Raw genomic sequence first — 21,154 nt, 5'->3', positions numbered from 1 at the left:
TTTTTAGAAAATACTCACCACTATCATTGTGAAAATATTCTAATAGCATATGTGGGTAATTTTCATAAGGGCATAGATGGGTAATTTTTTTAAAAAATATAATAAACCCTAAATCGATATCTAAGTTACCCACCTCCGCATTATAAAAAAATATTTTATAATAACACACAATCTTTGCATAAATTATCCACATGTTATTATAAAAATAACTTAAAATGCCTTTCTAAATCTATATCTAAATTACCCATGATGTTGTTATTAAAAATAACCTAAGCACCTAAATTTTAATCTAATTACATTCATGTTCATTGTTTAGAAATATCCAAAAATAAAAAAATATATGATGCTAAATTACCCATGTTCATTGTTAATATAGAAATACTAAGTTCAGGCATATGTGCATGATGTGTGTCACCGTGTGAATCATTCATACATGTACGGAAGGAAGCAATGAAAAATGTTGTTTTTCAATGTTAAACGCAATGTATGGATCGGAGGTGCATTGTAAGGAGAAAAAAGTATGAATCTTGATGATAAAGTGTACTAAAATCAATCAAAACTGGAGTATTGTAAGAATACTAAATAAATAAAAGAAGTTGTTGATAAAAAATTTTGGTTATTAACTATAAAATCTAAATTTTAAATAACTATAATTTTTAAAATTATTAGTCGGTGCGGGAGTATGAGTTGATGAACTATTGTACTGTATTCCGGTAGAAAGATCGATTGGTGACCTTAAGATATCGTGAAGGGAACGTGGATAATGTCCATATGATGAATGGGGTATACATACCTCTACGCCTTCAATTGAAGGACTCTTTTGTTTTCGGAAAAAAGGGCAGCGCTCCATCCGCTCCACTTCTTATCAGATTCTGTGGAGAGGTTCCCTAGTGGATAGAGCTAAATAGATCATTTGACCATAGTGGAATAGTGGAACATTAACAAATAAGCGGGTGTTTGATACGAGGGGCTAAACTTTGGCAGGGTCACATCCAATGTTCGGATGCTAATTAGGAGGACTAAATATGAGCTAATTATAAAACTAATTGCACAGATGGAGTCTAATTCGCGAGACGAATCTATTAAAGCTAATTAATCCATCATTAGCAAATGGTTACTGTAGCACCACATTGTCAAATCATGGACTAATTAGGCTTAATAGATTCGTCTCGCGAATTAGACTCCATCTGTGCAATTAGTTTTATAATTAGACTATATTTAATACTCCTAATTAGTATCAAACATCCGATGTGATAGATGCTAAAGTTTAGCACAGAGTATCCAAACACCCCCTAAGTTTGGAAGGGGGCGTGTGTACCTCTCACCGTACTCTCACATCAATTCGCATGTCTATAGGTGACACTACCGTCATGGATCACTGGACGTCCAAATTAATTCTTTTAAGAAGCAACAGGGGCGACTAAACATTTCGTTCAAAAAGCTAGGGACCGAGCCGCCAACAGTGAGTGTTTACATGGTGGGCATAGGCGCTTGAGTTACAAGCACAAGCCGGAGGGTGGGTGAGCATGGCGTAGCGTTTATACGTGACAGAGAGCGCGGTGGACCAGGTCTCGGGAGGGGTTGTATGATGTCCAAATTAATATTACAGAGAGGATTCCAATATATTTTCTAAAATTGCTCTACAATAGGTGGCTTCTTTTGTTGTTTCACATACATTTTGTGACTTTGTGAGAGCACGCGACTCAACAAGCGTAGTGTTGGTCGTGCTCTGTTCAGCGTGGCACAAACCTCTCGTCCATTAACACGTCGAGTGGACACGGGCTGGGCTGATCTCTTTTAACCTGTCCTTGTGGTCGTGTTAGAGCATTGCAATCCCACTTGCAAGTTTGCAGCATGGAGCAACGAGGAGTGCCGAACCCATCGATGGATGACTGGCGAACCATCGCTCGGCGGCCAGCCAACAGAGCAAGAAGTCAGGTGGCATGATGACCGCATGGGCCTGGGCCACCGGGGCCTGAGCCGAGCAGCTGCAGAGGCTACAGCGCTCGCAATATCTCTCGCACTGTCACGAACAGTTCCAATGGTTTTGAAGCCGATGAGGCTTCAGCTAGGTAGCTCTCGATGGAGCACTGCACAGCTTGTCAAAGCCCTGCGACGTGCATGTACTGGTGTGCAGCTGGTCGATCAGCTCGACCTCGACTGCGTACCCCCCATTCAAATCTTACTGACAACTGACTGTAGCGTGGCAGCCGGGCTGGCCGTATGCACTCTGAACGGTCAGCGCTTAACATAGCCACCGCGTAGTACTAAGAAGGCCCTATCACATCGGATGTTCGAATACTAAATTAGAAGGACTAAACATGAGCTAATTATAAAACTAATAGCAGAACCCCTATACTAAATCGTGAGATAAATCTATTAAGCCTAATTAATCCATCATTAGCGAATGGTTAATGTAGCACCACATTATCAAATCATGAACTAATTAGGCTTAATAGATTCGTCTTGCGATTTATCCTAGGGGTCATGCAATTAGTTTTGTAATTAGCCTATACTTAATACTTCTAATTAGTGTCCAAACATTCGATGTGACAGGGACTAAAGTTTAGCCCTTGTCTCCCAAACACCTCCGAAACCAGGTTAAGCCATGTGACAGCAGAACGTGACGGCAAGCGTGAGAACCCTAGGAAGTGGTTAAAAGATAAAATCAGAGCCTCTCCAGCAGTCTCACTTCCTCAATCCAATTATCATATTGGAAAAATCTATATGGCGACATGTTGCGCTCGAGGCGAACGTGCGACCCTCACGGCCTGTTGCATGTCCATGGGCTGACCCATGAGGTTTGTGGGAGCATGACTGCATGCAGGATTTGTTGGTCTGCATGTGCATATAAGCAGAGTAATAAAAAGCTAGTTTGCGCATCAGGAGAACTTGGGTGACCTGCATAACCTATGAGCGGAATTTAGGGTGACATGGCCAACGTAATTTTCATTTGTTTGACTTCTTAAAAATGCGATAACTTTCTTTTTATCTATTTATTTTAAATTTTGTTTGTACCACTATGTTCATTATCATGAGATCTGCAAAACTAGACCAATGATGCATATATTTTGAAATAGTTTTTATATACCGACAATTTATGATAATGTGTAGTAGCTAGTTCTAAATTAAGTGTGTAGCTACTAACGTTCCTTTTTTTAAACAAAGCTACTAATGTTCTTACCCATCTGAAGTATCTATATAAGTTACCAAATGGTTTCTAAATAAATTATCATATATTTTTATATAAATTAATAGTAATAAGTTCATACAAATTCATTGTATAAGTTAAGTTGGTACTGGGCATGCAAGTTTTACACGATACAATACAAGTTGCTATATAGTGGTTTACAATTTTTTTAACAGATAAACAAGTCAAGTTGCTACCTCCAAATTACAACATAAGTTGCTACACAGTCTTATATAAGTTAATACTGTACATTCAATATAAGTTGACAGTCATATAAAATGTTTTCAAAACATATCAAATATGGATCTTATTTTGTAGATCTCATCACAAAGATCGTAATGGTGAAAACGAATTTGAAAATAGACACGTGATGAGAGAGTAATGATCATTTGAAGAAAAAACAAGTTATTATGTTCGCCTACATCAGCATGATGTCGTTTTGAAAGTGAAGTCTGTGTATATTGCTCCTGGTGCCCTGTAGACATGCTGTCTCCAGAGTTCAGAGGGGATCGCGTAGTCCGCATGCGCGCGACCGGTCACGGGTTAACGCGGTCCTACCATATTGGGAGAGTTGATAAGAAAATAGTGCTCCAACAGTCTCTCTTACCTTTCCCTTTTCCCAATAATTATTGTGACAACCTAATAATTCATCCCAACTCAAGGAGGAGTTGACTCTCCCAATACGGTAGTTGGATTGGGATAAGATTATTGGGAGACTGCAAAAGCAATTCTCCTAATAATGATGAAAGGGATATCAGGATATCCCTACTAACTAGTTATTGGGAGATATTGAGAGACTGTTGGAGATGCTCTAACTTAACATCGTGAGGAAGAACCGAGATGCGCGCGGCTCTGCACTTTGCTCCAATGGCTCCTCCTTTAGCTTGCTTTTTGGTGGTTGCATTGCAGGCCAACACACGCTATCTACCTGACCTGACATATGTCGAGTGACACTACTAATAACGCCACTTACTCGAGATCTAGAATGGGTACACGTGCGCTCTCGTCTCGACATGAATAGGCTGGCCGGCCGGCGCGAGGGCGATGGACAACGGTGTCCAGCAAACTCGTACGTGTCGACATATGGCACGCACACTCGTGCAATGTGCTAATACTTGTCACGTACAGTACATCATGGTCACACCACGCACACACATACGCCGGGCGATTAATATCAGCGCGTGCTAATCTCCAGGAATCCCATATCTCGGTCTCTGGTTGGCAGCCTAGCTATGGTGTTGCTCATCATGGCCTGTGCTGTGTGCCTCCACTGCAGTTTCCTCCGGCCTGCAACGTTGTGTGCCTCCACTGCAGTTTCCTCCAACTTGCAACGCCATACGCCCCCATATCACCATGCGTGTCTCCAGAGATCGTCTTGCTTTGCCTAGCGATCGTTAGTGCGCTCGGTGGTCTTTGACTTGTCAGCTGTCACGGCCAGCGCGACACCATATCCACTCCAGAGTCTGGACAAGAGAGGCACGACTCGCAAGACCCATGCTGATGGAGCCATGCTTCCACGGTGGCAGATACGGCTGGGCCGTGGGCTGGTGGCGGATACACGTGCATGCCACGGTGGCAGCTCAGCTAGGTTTTGCATCCGTCCACGCCTTCTATCTGAAACTTGCAACCACCACTAGTCAGTTGGGGCGTGGGGACCTCGGTGCTGAGGGTTACGGTGATTCCGTCGGCGTTACTGGCGGCGGAGGATTTTGACGCTGGAATCCTTCTGCGATCTGCCCCAAACTGCACTGCTTGGGTTGATAAAGGGACTGACATAGTTAGCTACCTGACCTTAGCAGGTCTAGGGTTCTAGGCGGAAGGATGGTGGTGGATGCATCTAAAGGGAAGGCAACGAGGACCGATGCGGATGTTGATGAACTGCTGCAGAAGTTGAAGCTCACACTACTAGAAAAATGACCTCTCATCCACGGCCTCAGTACTAGTTTAATTTGGGCGCTCGGTACTAATGTTAGCATTAGTACCGGACCTAAGGGATAGTCCCCAAGAAAGCCCCCGTGACCCCTTTTGTATCAGGTGGGGACTCCACCCGGTACTAATGTGCCCCTAAAATATATTAATACTGGGTGGAGGCTCCACCCGATAATAAAGGGTCACCTTTAGTACCGGGTGAAACCTACACCCGGTACTAGAGGTTTCCCACCGCGCGACCTTATCCATCGATTTGCGCACACGGTCTTATCCTCTCCCCGGGCTCCCTCTCCCCGGCTCTCCCATCTCCCTCTCCTTCCTCCTTCTTCCTATGCTCTCCTCGGAGCTCCCTCTCCTCGGCCCTCTCCCTCTCTCCCTCTCCTGCCGGTGCATCCTCTCCTGCTGCCCCTCCCCTCCCCCCTTCACTCACCCCTCACTCGTGGCAGTGAGGAGCGGTGGCAACACACAGGCTGGCGGGTGGCGGCAGTGCTAGTGGCTGTGGCGGCGGGAGGGCGCGGTCTCAGGCAGCGTGGGGGGGGGGCTCGGGCGGAGGGTCGGGCGGAGGCAGGTGGTGGGTGGAGGCCGTGGTCTCAGGGCGGCCGGGGGGGGGGGGGGCTCAGGTGGAGGGGCGGCAGGGCCGGGAGGAGGCGGGCGGAGGGGCCAGGCAGCAGCGGGAGGTGGGGGCGGGCGACGGCGGGGGCCGGCGGCGAGGGGCGAGGCCGGCAGGGGTGATTTCATTTTTTTTAATTTTTTAATACTCTTTAGTACCGGTTATCTCAACCGGTATTAAAGGACCCCCCCCCCCCTCTAGTACCGAATTTCCAGTACCGGTTGCACAACTGGTACTAGAGGGGGGTTCCCAACCAGTAGTAGAGGCATTTTCTCTAGTAGTGTTAGTGAGTCAGAGAAGGAGGGGGTGTTCCTGGCTAAGGAAGACATGGAGAGCCTGCCGGACGTCAAGTGGATGGCGGCGGCCAAGCTCCTGACGGTCAAAGAATTCAGTGAAGCTTCGTTGATGTGGACCATGAGATCAGTTTGGAATACGGCGCGTGAGGTGACTTTTCGCCCAATTGGGAAGAACATATTTGTCATTCAAGCCTTTTGCCTAGGTGATTGGAAGAGGATAATGGAATAAGGACTATGGATTTTTCGTGGGTGTGCACTAATGCTGGAAGAATTCGACGGATCTACTGCGATTCCATCAGTTTTGCCTCATGTGGTTCCTGCATGGGTTCAGATACACAAAGTTCCACATCTGTACCGCACGGAATCAATCTTGAAGCAATTGGCGAGCAAGATCGGTGACATGGTAATGGTAGAGTGAGAGCCATAGCAACTGTGGAGGTGACTTCCATAGAACGAGGGTTAATATAGAAGTGTCGAGACTGCTCTTGAGATTTGTCATGTTGACGCCGGAGGGGCGGGACATCATCTTGATACAAGTCAAATATGAGAAGATTCCTCGATTTTGCTTGCACTGTGGTCTTATGGGACATGTTCATCTAGAGTGTGGCACAGGGTAATACATAGAGAAGGATCTCCAGTTTGGCAACTGGATGATAGCGGTTGAAGAGACGTGGTGTCCAGGAACTCCCAGGGTTCATAGGAACACAGGTGTGGAGCGCGAGTGACCCAAAGAAGAGCGTGGAGCTTGCCCAGTGAGGGGAAGAGGCAGAGGGCGGGGTAGCTAGGGCCCATATCCACGGGGAGGAGTCTGGATGGAGAAGAAGGTGGGATCGGATGATGGTTTCAGGTTCGAGGAAGCGAGCGTTAGAGGAAGCGGGCTTGGATAAAGGAACCGATGCGGAACTTAGTGACACTGCTACCGGCCCTATTAAACCCATGGAGGAGAAGCATGGCAGGGCCAGGGAGGTGTTAGCTAAGAAGCAACTCTCCATGACAGCAGAGCTAAGCAACAAAGTGGAGACAGGGGTGCCCCCTCCTCCACCTAAGTATATCTCGCCGAGAGAGAAGAAGAAACAAAAGAAAAACTCACATAGAGTGAGAAGGAGGTTCCGAACACATCTATGGCAGACTCTGAGAAGGAGGACCGCCGGGAGCAATGAGTTGCCTTAGCTAGAATTGTCAAAGTTTGGGCAACACCGCGATAGTCAAGGAACTTCGCAAGTTAGCGAAGAGGGTTGCCCCTTCGATGATGTGTGTCTTAGAAACTCAAGTTCACAAAGCACGGGTGGAGAGCCTGAAAACTACTCTTGGTTTTGATAATGCATTTGTTGTAAGCAGTTTTGGCCGCAGTGGCGGATTAGGCATTTTTTGGAATAATAAAATAAGAGTTCAAATTTTACCGTTCTCCCAATACCATATTGATACAATTGTAACAGAGGATGGGAGTGATCCATGGAGATTGACATGTGTGTATGCGCAGGTCTCAGAACATCACAAGATGGGGAACATGCTCAAATTTATCAAAGCAACATCTTCCTTACCCTAGGTTTGTATAGGTGATTTCAATGAAGTCCTACATAGGTCCGAGCATAATGGAGTTCAAGAGAGCAGCCGTGCTCAGATCGAAGGGTTCAGGGAGATGGTGGATATATGCGGCCTTTATGACCTTGGCTATGAAGGGCGCAGTTGGACTTTCGAGAAGAAGGTGACAGGCGGGATGTTCTGTCGTGTGTGATTGGATCATGTTCTTGCCACTATAGATTGGTGTACGAGGTTCTTGTGGGCGCAGGTGAGTCACCTTACGCCAGCGGCTTCAGATCATGATCCCATCTTGCTGAGATGGGGACATAATACTAATTGTTGCCGCCGACGATGGAAGAAGAAAGCATTCAGGTATGAACTAATGTGGGAATCACATCAAGATTTTTTCCCTATGATGGCACAGACATGGCTGGGCGAGGGCAAAGTGAGCACGCTCAAGGAGTTGGAGGCAAAACTAACTGTTGTATTTGGACGCCTTGGTGCATGGGAAACACAGTCTTTTGCCCATGTTAGACAAGAACTGAAGAAGCTGAATGAGGATCTCGAGAGGTTGCGATCTGACCCAGCTACGACCCGCCCATCACATGCAGAGATCAAGATATCGGGCAGAATTGTTGAATTGCACAATTGAGAGGAAATTATGTGGCAACAACGTTCGATAATATTGTGGCTTACGACTGGTGATAAGAATACAAAGTTTTTTCACTTGCGAGCAAGTCAATGAAAAAAAGAAGAATAAGATAGTGAAGCTACGGAAGCTAGATGATCAATTTACAGAAAATAAGAAGGAGATGGGAATTATGGCGTCAACCTTTTATAAGGATCTGTATACGTCAGAAAGGACAGAGGATATGGAACGTGTTTTGGACACGGTCCCAGTTAAGGTCACAGCAGAGATGAACAGTCGGTTACTCCTGCCTTTTAGCGAGGAAGAAGTTAAGGTTGCTTTGTTCCAAATATTTCCAACCAAAGCACCATGGCCGAACAATTTTCCAGCACATTTTTTCCAGCGTCATTGGGATCTATGTGGTGAGGAAGTAACATTAGTTGTTTTAAGGGTGTTATTGGGAGAAGATGATCCATCAAGCATAAATAATACTTGCATTGTATTAATTCTCAAGGTGGGTCAACGAGAAGAGCTTGGTCAATTTCGACCGATCAGCCACTGCAATGTGATATACAAGATCGGTTCCAAGGTGTTGGCAAATAGATTGAGGAGAATATTGCCGGAAATTATAGTTGAAGAGCAATCTGCTTTTGTCCCTGTGCGACTGATCACAGATAACATCATTACAGCTTATGAGTGCATGCATTTTATGAAGAAGAAGCGAGCTCAAGATAGTAGGTGTTGTGCCCTAAAGCTGGACATGAGGAAAGCGTTCGACCGAGTAGAGTGGGATTATCTATGGTCAGTCATGATACGGCTTAGTTTTCACCGAATCTGGGTGGAGTCGATTATGAGAATGGTGACCGCGGTTTCATTCTTGATGCTTTTCAATGGTGAACGGATGGAAGGTTTTAAACCCTCAAGGGGTATTCGTCAAGGGGATCCAATCTCGCCCTACCTCTTTTTGTTGGCAGCAGAGGACCTTTCGTGCCTGTTAAAATCATGAGTTTAGTCAACGCAACTTAATGGTATCAAGGTGGCTCTATCGGCTACGGTAGTGAGTCACTTACTCTTTGCGGTGACAGTCTGCTGTTCTTCAAAGTGAATAGGGAGAGTGCGGAGGAAGTTAAGAATGTGTTACAAGTGTACTGCAAGGCGTCAGGGAAACAAGTGAATATGGACAAGTCATCTATACACTTTGCTAAGGGGTGCTCAGGAAGCTTAAGAGCAGAAATAAAGAATATTTTAGAGGTTAATAATGAAGCTCTAAGTGAGAAATATCTAGGGATGCCTACCAATGTAGGCAGTTCAACAAATGGTGCATTTAAGTACCTGAAGGATCGAGTGTGAAAGCGAGTGCAGGGCTGGATGGAGCAGATGTTATCGTTAGGAGGGAAAAAGTGTTTATCAAAGCAGTAGCCCAAGCTATACCGACCTACTCCATGTCTTGCTTCAAGCTCTCGAGAGGACTGTGAAACATATTGATGGGCTACTTCGAAGCTTTTGGTGGGAGGGTAAGGAAGGGAAACGTAGGACATGCTGGGTAGCATGGGATGACATAACTAAACCTAAATGCACAGGTGGCCTGGGGTTTAGGGACATTGAAATGTTTAATCTAGCATTGCTAGCGAGGCAAGCTTGGAGAATTACGCAAGAACCAGGTTCACTTAGTGTACGAATCCTAAAAGCAGTCTACTTTCCTGATGGAGATTTCTTGGATGCTGAAGTAGTGAGTCACCATCAAGGGTGTGGTGAGCAATTTTTGATGGCAAAGAGGTACTCAAGCAAGGGATCATTCGCAGGATTGGCAATGGTGAGGAAACACATATCTGGAGCATGAATTGGCTGCCAAGGGACTGAATGTTACGTCATGTGTGTTGCATCGGAAATAATCCTCCACAGCTAGTCAGTGATCTCATTGATCAGACATCGGGGACTTGGAACTGCCACAAGGTAAATCTTTTCTTCACTCTAATGGACATAGAAGTTATCATAAATATCCCTCTTAGCTCAGATGGAAGGGATGATTTCTGGGCATGGCATTACGAGAGGACTGGCATTTTCTCTGCCAGATCTGCCTACAGAATGTTGGTACGCAACAAAAGGAGCTAGAACAGCTTGGTTGGATAGCACAACTGCGAGGTTGGATACACGCGCAGTGGAGAAGGAATGGACTGACCTGTGGAAGGTCAAGGTGCCATCAAAGATTCGCATGTTCTTATGGAGGCTTGCTCCCCATTCTATCCTAATAGGTGACGTGCGCCACCATAGGAACATGGCTCCGAATAGTTGTGGTGGCTTTTGTGAAGCCTTGGGCTCATGGAGACATTCATTGCTAGAGTGCAACATGTCCAGGTGTGTCTGGGCACTGGAATACGATGACATTACATAAGTTTTGGGTTAGGCACAGAATCGAGACACCCGAGGTTGGCTGAAGGAGGTGATAGAGGTACTGCCACATGATAAACTTATACGGGTGGTCGTGAGATTGCGTGCAGTGTGGCATGCACGGTGCAAGGCAATTCATGAGAATATATTCCAAAGTCCGATGTCGACACATTATTTTGTGGAACGGTTTATAACAGAATTGGAGATGTTGAAATCAAGCCCAAAGTTGCAACAAGAACAGGGACAGATTCAGATTCCGAAGTGCATACCCCCTCCGCATGGTTTTGCTAAAATCAATGTTGATGCGGCCATATCCAAAATCTCGAACACGGCAGCAGTGGCAGTGGCAGTGGCGCGAAGTGTTGTTGGCGTTTTTGTTGGAGCATCAGCTGTGGTACTAAAGGGGTCACAGACACCGAGACAGCAGAAGTGTTGGCATGCAGGGAAGGCCTAGCACCAGCAAGCGACCTACTCATTCAAAAATTCAGGCTGGTGGGTGATTATGCTAGTGTCGTCAAGAATCTCCAAGGGGGCAGCTATGAACAGATCATTCGGGAGATCAATGCAGGGAGAGGAAGATTTGAAGTTATTGAGGTTGTGCACGAAAGTAGAACATCCAACATCGATGCAGGGATGCTGGCTAGGAGCTTGATTTAGGGGGTGTTTGGATCCCCGGACTAAATTTTAGTCCCTGTCACATCGAATGTTTGGACACTAATTAGGAGTATTAAACATAGACTAATTACAAAACCAATTTCACAACCCCTAGGCTAAATCACGAGACGAATCTATTAAGCCTAATTAGTCCATGATTTGACACTATGGTGCTACAGTAAACATTCGCTAATGATGGATTAATTAGGCTTAATAGATTCGTCTCGCGATTTAGCCTAGGGGTTCTGCAATTAGTTTTGTAATTAGCTCATGTTTAGTCCTCCTAATTAGCATCCGAATATCCGATGTGACACAGACTAAACTTTAGCTCCAGGATCAAACACCCCCTTATATAGTTTGTAACGCGTGCTGCCACCATTTCGAATAAATAGAAAGGTAGGGAGGTCTTAAAAAATAGCTGGGGTTCTTCATCCAGAGCAATCAAATCATCAGGATCCGTGAGGACGCACCTGTCGCATCACGTCATGCCTGGCCATATCCCTGCGGCACAATCATTAACTTCACATCATGCCAGGACCCTGCCATGCTGTCTGTGGCTGCTCATCGAATCGTCGCCACGCCCATGGTCCGTCCGTCCGTCCATGGATCGTGGATGGCAGGCAGGGCCCTCAAGATAGCTGCGACCGACGACGGCAGCACGCAGCAAAGCCTCGCACAGTGCTATACTGAATGATGCCATGCCCCCAGTAACCGTGTGTTTGGTTACTGGGTCGGAACGGGTCGGAACGGGTCGGACCTCCTTCGTCCCACGTTTGGTTCAAAAGAGAACTGGGTTGGGTCGAACCCACATGGGAATATTCCCATTAGATCCGGGTCCAAGGGATTCCTCCAAAACCAACGGATCATTTCGACCCAGATCTTCTCACGCGTCTCCTCTCACCGCACCTCCTCTCACCCCCGAGCCCAACGCCAGCACCGCCCGGCTCCAACCCCGCCGCCCTGACCTCCTCCGCCGGAGCCCCCATCCGCCGCCTCACCCACCTTCGCCGCCGCCCGTAGCATACGCCGCGCCAGCCCCCATCCACCGCCCGCTGTTCCCCTCACCTTCTCCCTTGATCTCGCCGCCGCCGCCCCTGAAAATCGGGATGCCCAGCCCTCCGCCGCCCCTGACCGTCGCCGCCCTTCAGATCCACCTCCGGCCGTGACGTCCGCTGCGCCCGTGACGTCCGCCGCCGCGCCCTGACGTCCTCAGCCGCCGCCGTCCCTGAGATCCACCGCCGGGGACTCATCCGCTCCGCCGCCCCTCAGATCCGCCCCCGACCTCTTCAGCCGCCGCGCCCCCGACCCCTTCCGCCGCCGCGCCCCCGTCCCCTTCCGGCGCCGCCCCAAGCTAGGTCCGGAGCGGTCACGGGCCGCCGCCCCTCCGATGCGGCTCCGCCCCTGACCGGCGCCGCTCCCCTAGCGTCCGTGGCGGGCGGCGGCCCGTGACCGGCGCCGTCCGCTGCCGTCCGTGGCGGGCGGCGGCCCGTGACCGGCGCCGTCCGCTGCCGTCCGTGGCGGGCGGCGGCCCGTGACCGGCGCCGTCCGCTGCCGTCCGTGGCGGGCGGCGGCCCGTGACCGGCGCCGTCCGCTGCCGTCCGTGGCGGGCGGCGGCCCGTGACCGGCGCCGTCCGCTGCCGTCGTGGTGGGCGGCCCCCTGACCGACGCCGTCCGTGGTGGCCGGCCCCCTGACCGACGCCGTCCGTGGTGGGCGGCCCCCTGACCGACGCCGCCCCTGACCGACGCGCCGCGCCCCTAGCTTGCTGCCGCCCCTGTGAAGCTTCGCCACCGGAGCCAAGCGCCGGATCTGCCAAGCGTCGCCGCCCGTACCATCCGCCGGCGCCGCGTCTCCTTCTCTCAAAGGTTGAAACCGTGCACCACCATATTTATGTTGGTTCATATTTATTGAATTGAGTTGAATGGTACTGGTTGATAGTATTATGGATTGAATTGAATAAATAGTCCAGTAGCATGACATCCTGGTTCAATTGCCTCTAAGAACAAGTGTTTCTTTTATTGTTGTATTGTAGATGGATAAGAGGACCAAGATTGTAACTTGTGCTACTGCTGCATACATGTTGTTGTCAATGATGGCGGTGATTATTCAATCTAGAAAACGTAAACGATGTGCCAGAAGGGTTGGTATTACCTATGGGCCTATGGAGGCAAGGGATAGGATGAGAGTAGATTATCTAAATAATAAAATTTGGAAGGATGACACAACTTGCTTGAACATGTTAAGACTGAATAGAGGCAAGTTTTTTCGATTTTGCAATCTTTTTAGAGAACGTGGTTTGCTTCAAGATACATGTCACTTGTGTGTTGAGCAGCAGGTGGGTATGTTTCTAAATACAGTGGGACATAACCTTAGGAATAGGTTAGTTGGAACTAATTTTGATAGATCGGGGGAAACAGTTAGCCGCTATTTCAACAAAGTACTCCGTGCTATTGGAGAGCTGCGAGGGGAACTAATTAGGCCCCCGTCTTTGGACACTCCAAGCAAAATTGCAGGGGACAACAGATGGGATCCTTACTTTAAGGTGTGAGGCTTATCCCTGTTTTGTTTTGACTTTTCTATTAATCTAACATCATATGGTCCCTAATTTTTACCTTTTTGAAAAAATTAGGACTGTATTGGAGCTATTGATGGTACTCATGTGAGAGCATCTGTTCCTAAGAATATTGAGCATGCCTTTCGCGGTAGGAAATCCTTTTGCACACAAAATGTAATGGCAGCTGTAGATTTTGATCTACAGTTCACCTATGTGTTGGCTGGTTGGGAAGGGGCTGCACATGATGCTCTAGTTTTACGTGATGCTTTAGAACGTGAGAATGGCCTTCGTGTCCCACAAGGTAATAGAGTAGTAAACTCTCAACTTTTACATACACATTTCAGTCTATAGTATTATGACCAAACTGTATATCAAATGATAGGAAAATTCTACCTAGTCGATGCTGGATATGGAGCCAAACCAGGATTTTTGCCCCCCTTTCGTGGAGTTCGGTACCACTTAAACGAATGGGGAAGTAATCCAGTGCAAAATGAGAAGGAATTGTTCAACCTTAGGCACTCATCACTACGTGTCACAGTAGAGAGAGCATTTGGGGCACTAAAGAGGAGATTCAAAATTCTTGATGATGCTACACCATTCTTTCCTTTTCCAACACAAGTAGATATTGTTTGTGCTTGTTGCATTATTCACAATTGGGTTATACAAGATGGGCGTGATGAGTTCTTCACAGAGGATACTAATTGGGCAAGCTACAACCATGCTTCCACACGCATTGGCCAAACACATGAGCATGCTGCCATGGTTAATTTCAGGCAACAAATAGCAGATCAGATGTGGGCAGACCGTCAAAACAACAATGTTAACTAATATTTGTATCAAACTTGAATTTCTTTCGGTTGTATAACATATTAAACCTTTCTTTGTTGATGTTGAATAATATTTGTATGAACATGTTCCTTGCTGAATTTTATGTAATTTGTGATGGTAATGTGTATTTGGGCTACATGTTGGTGCTGATTTTGTGTTGGTCATAATGTACATTGTGGATACATGTTGGTGCTGTTTTTGAACTGGTGATAACATACATTGTGGATACATCTTGGTGCTGATTTTGGATACATTTTCGTGCTGATTGTGGTTTTGTGTGGCAGAACCATGGAGGAAGTAGCTGAAGGGTGTGGTGGGACTAGTGGGCATGCTACGTGGACATCAGCAATGTCGGCTTTAATGCTCTCTCACCTAAATGATTTGGTGGCTGCTGGTTTGAAGACATCAAAGGGATTTAAGAAGCACCTTTTTAATGGTTGTGCTAGGGTTATCAATGAGAAGTTCACCACAAGGATCACTGGTGAGCAAGTTAAGAATCATTTGAAAACATGGCAGAAAAGGTATGCAAAGATAAATAGATTGAAGAAGTTGAGTGGTGCCCTCTTTGATGAAGAAAACTGCATGATTACACTAGATGAGGAGCACTACAACGGCCATGTCCAGGTAACCTTACTGTCTTTTGCTTAGTTCTTGATTCATTCACAAGTGTTAGATTATATTAACATATTTTTCCATCTTGTCTAGGATCACAAGTCTGATGCTGAGTACTTGAACAAGCCCCTCTTGCACTATAGAGAGATGACGGCAATATTTGGCAATACAATGGCTACTGGAAATTTTGCAAAAGACTCAAGTGCACCTCTAGGTAGAGAGGATGATGAGGGTGAAAGTCAAGAAGAGGGGGATGAGGTTACTGGGCATGGTCCAAGTGAGGGGCATACCACTCAAGGGGCAACGTCTTCTGCTAGTAGACCTAGTAAGAAGTCCAAGATAGCTGAAATGGAGGAGGATGGGCTGGTTGCCGCCTTCAAAAGTGTAGGTGAGAACCTTGCCGCTGCCATAAAAATGGTAGCTAAACCTGATAATGAGCTGCCACCTGACCTATTTGATGTCTTGAACCAACTTCCTGGTTTTAATTCAGCACACATATCCTTCTACTATGCTCATTTGGTGAGCAATCCTCACATTGGCAAAGCTTTCTATAACTTGCCATTCGAGCACAAGTTAAATTGGGTCACAATGTTCATCGCTGAGAAGTTCCCTGGAATGTAAGAGTGATTTCAATGAGTAGGATGTTTCTTTTGTTAAAACTTGATCATGAATTAGTGTCTAAGTTCTGAATTTATATTATGTAAGCTTCAACTTGATGGCTGATATTGTATTGCCTTGAACTTGGTATATGTAAGGCTATCACTGGCCATTGACGTTGCTCAAGACTGATGAACTTTTGGTGTATGTATGTAAGGCTTGAACTTGGTATATGTTGTTATTTTCATCCATCATTTGGAATATCTTTCTTCTTTTTAAATTAAGCAGTACCATGGTTTAATATTAACGGCAATTTTTCACAAGAGAATAACAGTGCTAGAATGTGAGCAGTAGCAGGTTGATGTCTATATTGTTGATGAATTATGGCAGCTAGGGTAATCTCACCAAGAAGGTGAGCTTATTCATTGTGAAACCCTCATCCTCCAACCAAACAAGAGATGGAACCACTCCAACCCACTTTATCCCATAATCAAACAAAAAACTGGGTCCAACCCATCCCTGCAACCAAACAAGAACTGGGTTCACTCCAACCCAGAAAACTGGGTTGGCTCCAACCCAACCCGCATGGTCCCAAAACCAAACGCACCCTAAAATTACTACTCCGCTTTAGCATGCCAGTCGTCGCGTAGCATCCGCGCTTGCGTTCTTGTTCTCCTGGAATTGATCGGTATGCGCAGATTTTGTAAAAGAAAGTTTAAATTTACAGGTGTCCTGCACTCTGCGAACCGGTTGCTGATGCTCTTTTGTTTTGGATCGGGGAACACGATGATGACGACGTGCTAAGCTAAAACCCAGCTTGAGCAAGAGAAACCCAATCACGTTGTCGGGCTGCTAACCCGGGCCACCGGGTGGCCCATCCTGCCTGCGATCACAAGCACGGGATGCCCTTGTCTTGTCTGCACGTCATGGCAATGGGTTCCCCAAAAGCCTTGCGTTTTACGTGTGGCTTGCTGCTGGAGTTCAGTTGTGGGGGTGTTCTTATCTTATTTCTTCGGATAACGCAGCACTTGTTGAGATCTTGTGGGCTTGTGCTACACTATACCACGGCAATTCGTAGTCAACAGGGCGTCAACCTATTGCTCGCCGCAATTAGATACGTCACGCAGAGAAGCATCCATCAGTATATGACACGCCACAATCCGTTCCACTCTCTGGTGTTTTCCTTTTCTTTTTCAGTTTCTTCGACGCTGTATCCCAGAGAAGTGAAAACTTCAATTGTTCGGCATTATTGTGCGACCGCACCGATGAAGGACGATGTGCGCGCATCGATCCTGTGAAGAGCTGAAGAAGCTCCCGTCCTCCGGCGGGTCCAGACTCCATCCAGTTCATCTCGGCAGGCTGGAACAACGAGAAGACACCTGTGCGCGCTGTAAGGCGTCGGCGCCTGAGCACCTTGTTGGATCGGAGCTAGCTGTGCTCGGCTGTGCCGCGCACAATCCTCCTGTGAACGGAATAACTAACTAAAAACCCCTCGAAGCAGAATAGATACAGCTGCAGATATAAAAGAACAGCAAATACGTGCAACAATATACAATGCCCAAACTGAATTAGTGCCCAGCACAATCATCGAATCCGGAGGCTCGCGAACGGCTGTCCTGTGCGGCTGTGCCCCCAATCCATCATTAGCTCGCACAACCATGCCCCCTAATCATCATCACTAGCTGCTGCTAACAAACGGAAGCACTTACAATCGATTAGTATTTTTTTTTGTGCTCCACCACATTGGAAGAGTATTGCACAGCGTAATCGCGCGTATTCTGCTATAGTTTAGGAACGCTAACCGGAAACAAACGCGGGCCGACACCAGAAAGAGGTCGTGATGGCGAGGTCGCAACCGCAGCTAGCCGGAGACTAATGAAATCAGGTTTGGAGTTCCTTTTGCATCCTGTATCCAAGCCAATCATGCGAGACCGATCGGAGAATTTGGAATTAGCGACCGCATGCCCCACTGCCAGCGCGCGGCGGCGCGCCACGGCAGGTGGCGGAAGGAGCGGGCGGTGATGGTCTCGAAGCCGCCACCAGCCGGCCGGCCGGCCGGCGGCGAGGGGGTTAGGGCGGACCAGCGGCGGTGGTCCAGGTGACACTGGGACACCGGACACGGGCTAAATGACAGAGATTGTTGTTGGTATGGTACACACTGAATGGCGGATTCGGAAGTTCCACATCAACGAACGTTCCGAGGAACAGGAGTACCAGATGCTTGCTTGCTTGTTTCTCAGTGCACGTGTCGTGCTATGGCCTATGGGACCATGAGAGTACAATCAGATTACAGTTGACGCTTGTTGCTAGGTCTACGGATGTACGGTATTTTTATGTAGGTACTATACTTGGTTCAAATTTAAAGTAGATCTTTGACTTCTGTAACGAATGGCTGTACCGTCAATCTCAACAAACAACTCGTGGTTGTTGGCTTGTTGGTGAGAATTTGCTGTGTTATTTATGGCAGCTGAACCGTATTGAGCCATATGTCCATTTGTTACTCTGTGAGAGGCCAAACCGCCAAAATGTCGATGTACCTCTCAAATCTCAACTCCGTAATTCAAACGTCACATGTGCAGTCCCCTATGAACATCGTTACAAACTGATGGAAAATCGTGTCTGTACCCTGACAATCTAACACAATGAAACTTGTTTCAGATGAACATAGTTTCCTATGCTTCTCCGTTCCAATGTTATTGGAATTTTTTTTGGTCCAAGTGCAGAACTTGCTCATCCTACCATGGTACAGTGCACAGCCCCAAATTTCAGATAAGAAGAAAATTCCTAGCTAGCAGTACCAGATTACAATGTACAGGCTCCCAGATTTCAGATAAACAGAAAAGGATGTACCTAGAAATCATGATCAAAAGTTAAAAACAAAATAAAGAGCAAAGCCAAATTGCTATTGCTCCCATCATCAAATAATTTACTAATCACCGGCCCTGTCCTTGTCAGAGCTGGCCTCGCTGCCCCGCCCGTTCGGCGACGCCGCGTTATCGTCCACCGGCACGACGCCGGCTTCCTTCCGGCTCCTGTACTTGATCAGGCCGTAGAGCTTCTTGAACTCCCTGATCGGCGCGTCCTTGGCGAACCCGCCCCCGCCTCCGGCCCGGGGCGACGACTGACTCGCCGCGCTGGCCTCCGACGCCGCCGCGCTGGCGTAGTCGAGGTGCCCGGACCACCTCGAGGTGAGCCTGGGCGGCCGCGCGGTGGTGCCGGCCCGCTGCGGCTGCGCGGGCGGCGGAGCCGGCGCCGGCGCCACGTGCTGCAGCGCGCTGATGACGGTGCGGAGCGCGCGGCTCGGGGACCCGCGGTTGGCGATCATGATCTCGCCGAGCTCGGCGGGGCTGAGGCGGGCGCCGGCGTGGAAGCCTTCCTCCACCTGCGGGTACAGCTTGTGGTCCTTGAGCCCCAGGTAGTTGCTGGCCAGCGCCTTGAAGCCCTCGAAGTCGCACATGGTGAAGTGGATGTGGACGTCCAGCCGGCCCGGCCGCAGCACGGCCGGGTCCACGCCGTCCTTGCCGCCGCTCATGGTGAACACCATGACGCGCTCCTCGCCGCAGCAGGAGGAGAGCCCGTCCATGAAGCCGAGCACCCGCGCCGTCCTGGCCGCCGCCGTCTCGCCGTCGCCGCCGCGGAGGTACCGGTCGAGGTCCTCGACGAGGATGAGCGACCGCGGGGCGGTGTCCAGGAGCAGCGCGCGGAGGTCGTCGTCGCAGCCGCCGCGGGACAGGTCGATGTCGTAGACGTCGTAGCCGAGGAACCTCGCCATCGCCGCGGCGAAGGTGGACTTGCCGGTGCCGGGGGCGCCGTAGAGGAGGTAGCTCCGGCGCCAGACGCGGCCGAGCCGGTGGTAGTAGGCGCGGCCCTTGAGGAAGCCCTCGAGGTCGGCGCGGACACGGGCCTTGAGCTCGGGGTCCATGGCCACGGTGTCGAGTGTGGCCGGGTGGGTGAAGGGCGCGGACGCCCACCGCGGCGCGCCGCCGGTGTTGGCGTAGAGCCGCAGCTCCCTGCGGCGCGCCTCCATCTCGTCGGCGACGGACTCGACGTGCTGCAGGTACGGCCGGAGCACGCGGGTGCGGTCGTGGCGGCGCACGCGCAGAACGAGGCGGCCGTCGCCAGCGTTGGTCCACGCGAGGCGCGCGCCGAGGAACGCGTCCCGCGCGGCGTGGCCCGGGCCCAGCTGCAGCGCGAACTCGTTGCTCTTGGCCGCCGACGACAGCACGCAGGCGGCGTCGGCGTCCTCGAGCGACGGCAGCGACGCCACGTACGCGGCCGCCTTCCGGAAGAGCGGGTTCTCCGCGTCGTCCCCGGCGAGGCGCGGCACCTCGTAGTACTGGTACGCCTGCGCCCACTCGTCCGCCCACCGCCACGCCCGCCGCAGCGCGTGCGCCGCCGACTTGTACGACAGCACCAGCCGCAGCGCCGCCACCGCCAGGACGCCGTAGGCCAGCGCCCCGATCACCCCTCCCCAGATTCCGCCGCCGCCGTCCAGCGCCATCGCGGAGCCCGCGCCCCGGCCTCCGTACTTCTTCTTCCTAGAAGAACCCCGGCCTCCGCGGGCGGTTGGGAGGCTCGCTTTTGATCCAGTCGCGTCGGTTCGTCTGTTTCGGAGAGCAGAGGAGACGAGACGAAACACGAAGAGGGGGAGGGGGGAGGTCGGGAGGAGATCGGAATGTTGGAGGGGTGGGGTTTTAAGGGAAGAGCGAGCGCCCCGGCCCGAGACGGCGCCTCTCGAGATGGGGAAGGGGAACTCGTTGTGGTCGGGGATCGGGTGCGGCGTGGCGTGGCGTGGCGTGCGCGGGTCAAAGAAGAAGGCGGGGGAGGAGGAGCAGGCGGGTCGTGCACCGCAAGGCGCCGGCCCGGATGGACGCACGCGCGGGGCGTAGCCGAGGCGGATTGGTTCCGGTGGGTATCGCTATCGCCACCACGCCGCCTCGGTGGCTTGAAATCGTTTGGCCTCTCTATCTCTCCTCGCGTTCGCGTCCAGGTCCAGCCGTCCAGGAGGGCGATGTGGTGGGGGCCTGGGGGGCGCTTGGTGGTGGGTGGAAGCGGAACAACGAACAGAGCAGCGGAACAGGTCGCGACTCGAACAAGTGGTTGACGAGTTCCCGAGCCGCTACGTGCCGACGCGCCAAGAGATTCGAGCGCCTCTTCCCGTCGATTTCCAGGACAGGCATTTGTGTGTTGGAAGATGGAGAGTGCGAATTTATCTGATCGCCGGCAGTATATTCTGCTTGGAGCTTGATTTGGCACCCTGGTGTCCGGACTCGTGACTCGTATGGATTGGACGTGCCGTGTGGGCTAGTGTTAACTGCTACAGGGAAAGGTATCGTGTCATCGTGTGGC

General features: G+C 49.6%; 3 protein-coding genes across 3 annotated transcripts; 2 read left to right on the top strand and 1 right to left on the bottom strand.

Moving 5' to 3' along the window:
* The first annotated feature begins 13,173 nt into the window (after nt 1–13,173).
* Nucleotides 13,174–14,596, top strand: LOC117835295 (protein ALP1-like). The gene is made up of 3 exons (XM_034714657.2): nt 13,174–13,756; nt 13,844–14,069; nt 14,151–14,596. Exons 1-3 carry the CDS (start codon nt 13,247–13,249, stop codon nt 14,594–14,596), a joined length of 1,182 nt encoding a protein of 393 aa, XP_034570548.2. The 5' UTR covers nt 13,174–13,246.
* Nucleotides 14,597–14,884: 288 nt separating this feature from the next.
* LOC140221093 (uncharacterized) lies at nt 14,885–15,829 on the top strand. The gene is made up of 2 exons (XM_072290422.1): nt 14,885–15,220; nt 15,302–15,829. Exons 1-2 carry the CDS (start codon nt 14,885–14,887, stop codon nt 15,827–15,829), a joined length of 864 nt encoding a protein of 287 aa, XP_072146523.1.
* A 2,510-nt stretch (nt 15,830–18,339) lies between these two features.
* Nucleotides 18,340–20,739, bottom strand: LOC117835908 (AAA-ATPase At2g46620). The gene has a single exon (XM_034715235.2). It carries the CDS (start codon nt 20,304–20,306, stop codon nt 18,735–18,737), a length of 1,572 nt encoding a protein of 523 aa, XP_034571126.1. The 5' UTR covers nt 20,307–20,739; the 3' UTR covers nt 18,340–18,734.
* Between the last annotated feature and the right edge of the window lie 415 nt (nt 20,740–21,154).

This window comes from Setaria viridis, chromosome 9, assembly GCF_005286985.2.
Source record: "Setaria viridis chromosome 9, Setaria_viridis_v4.0, whole genome shotgun sequence".
Taxonomy (NCBI): domain Eukaryota; kingdom Viridiplantae; phylum Streptophyta; class Magnoliopsida; order Poales; family Poaceae; genus Setaria; species Setaria viridis.
The sequence above is the reverse complement of the archived record's forward strand: the minus strand, read 5'-3'. Positions and strand labels throughout refer to the sequence as shown.

Excerpts from the sequence above, each read along its gene's own strand:
- LOC117835295 (XM_034714657.2), top strand. The coding sequence starts at position 13,247 with ATGGATAAGAGGACCAAGATTGTAACTTGTGCTACTGCTGCATACATG. Across the intron at positions 13,757-13,843 it reads GATGGGATCCTTACTTTAAG|GACTGTATTGGAGCTATTGA; the intron begins GTGTGAGGCTTA and ends TGAAAAAATTAG. Across the intron at positions 14,070-14,150 it reads TGGCCTTCGTGTCCCACAAG|GAAAATTCTACCTAGTCGAT; the intron begins GTAATAGAGTAG and ends ATCAAATGATAG.
- LOC140221093 (XM_072290422.1), top strand. The coding sequence starts at position 14,885 with ATGGAGGAAGTAGCTGAAGGGTGTGGTGGGACTAGTGGGCATGCTACG. Across the intron at positions 15,221-15,301 it reads ACTACAACGGCCATGTCCAG|GATCACAAGTCTGATGCTGA; the intron begins GTAACCTTACTG and ends CATCTTGTCTAG.
- LOC117835908 (XM_034715235.2), bottom strand. The coding sequence starts at position 20,306 with ATGGCGCTGGACGGCGGCGGCGGAATCTGGGGAGGGGTGATCGGGGCG.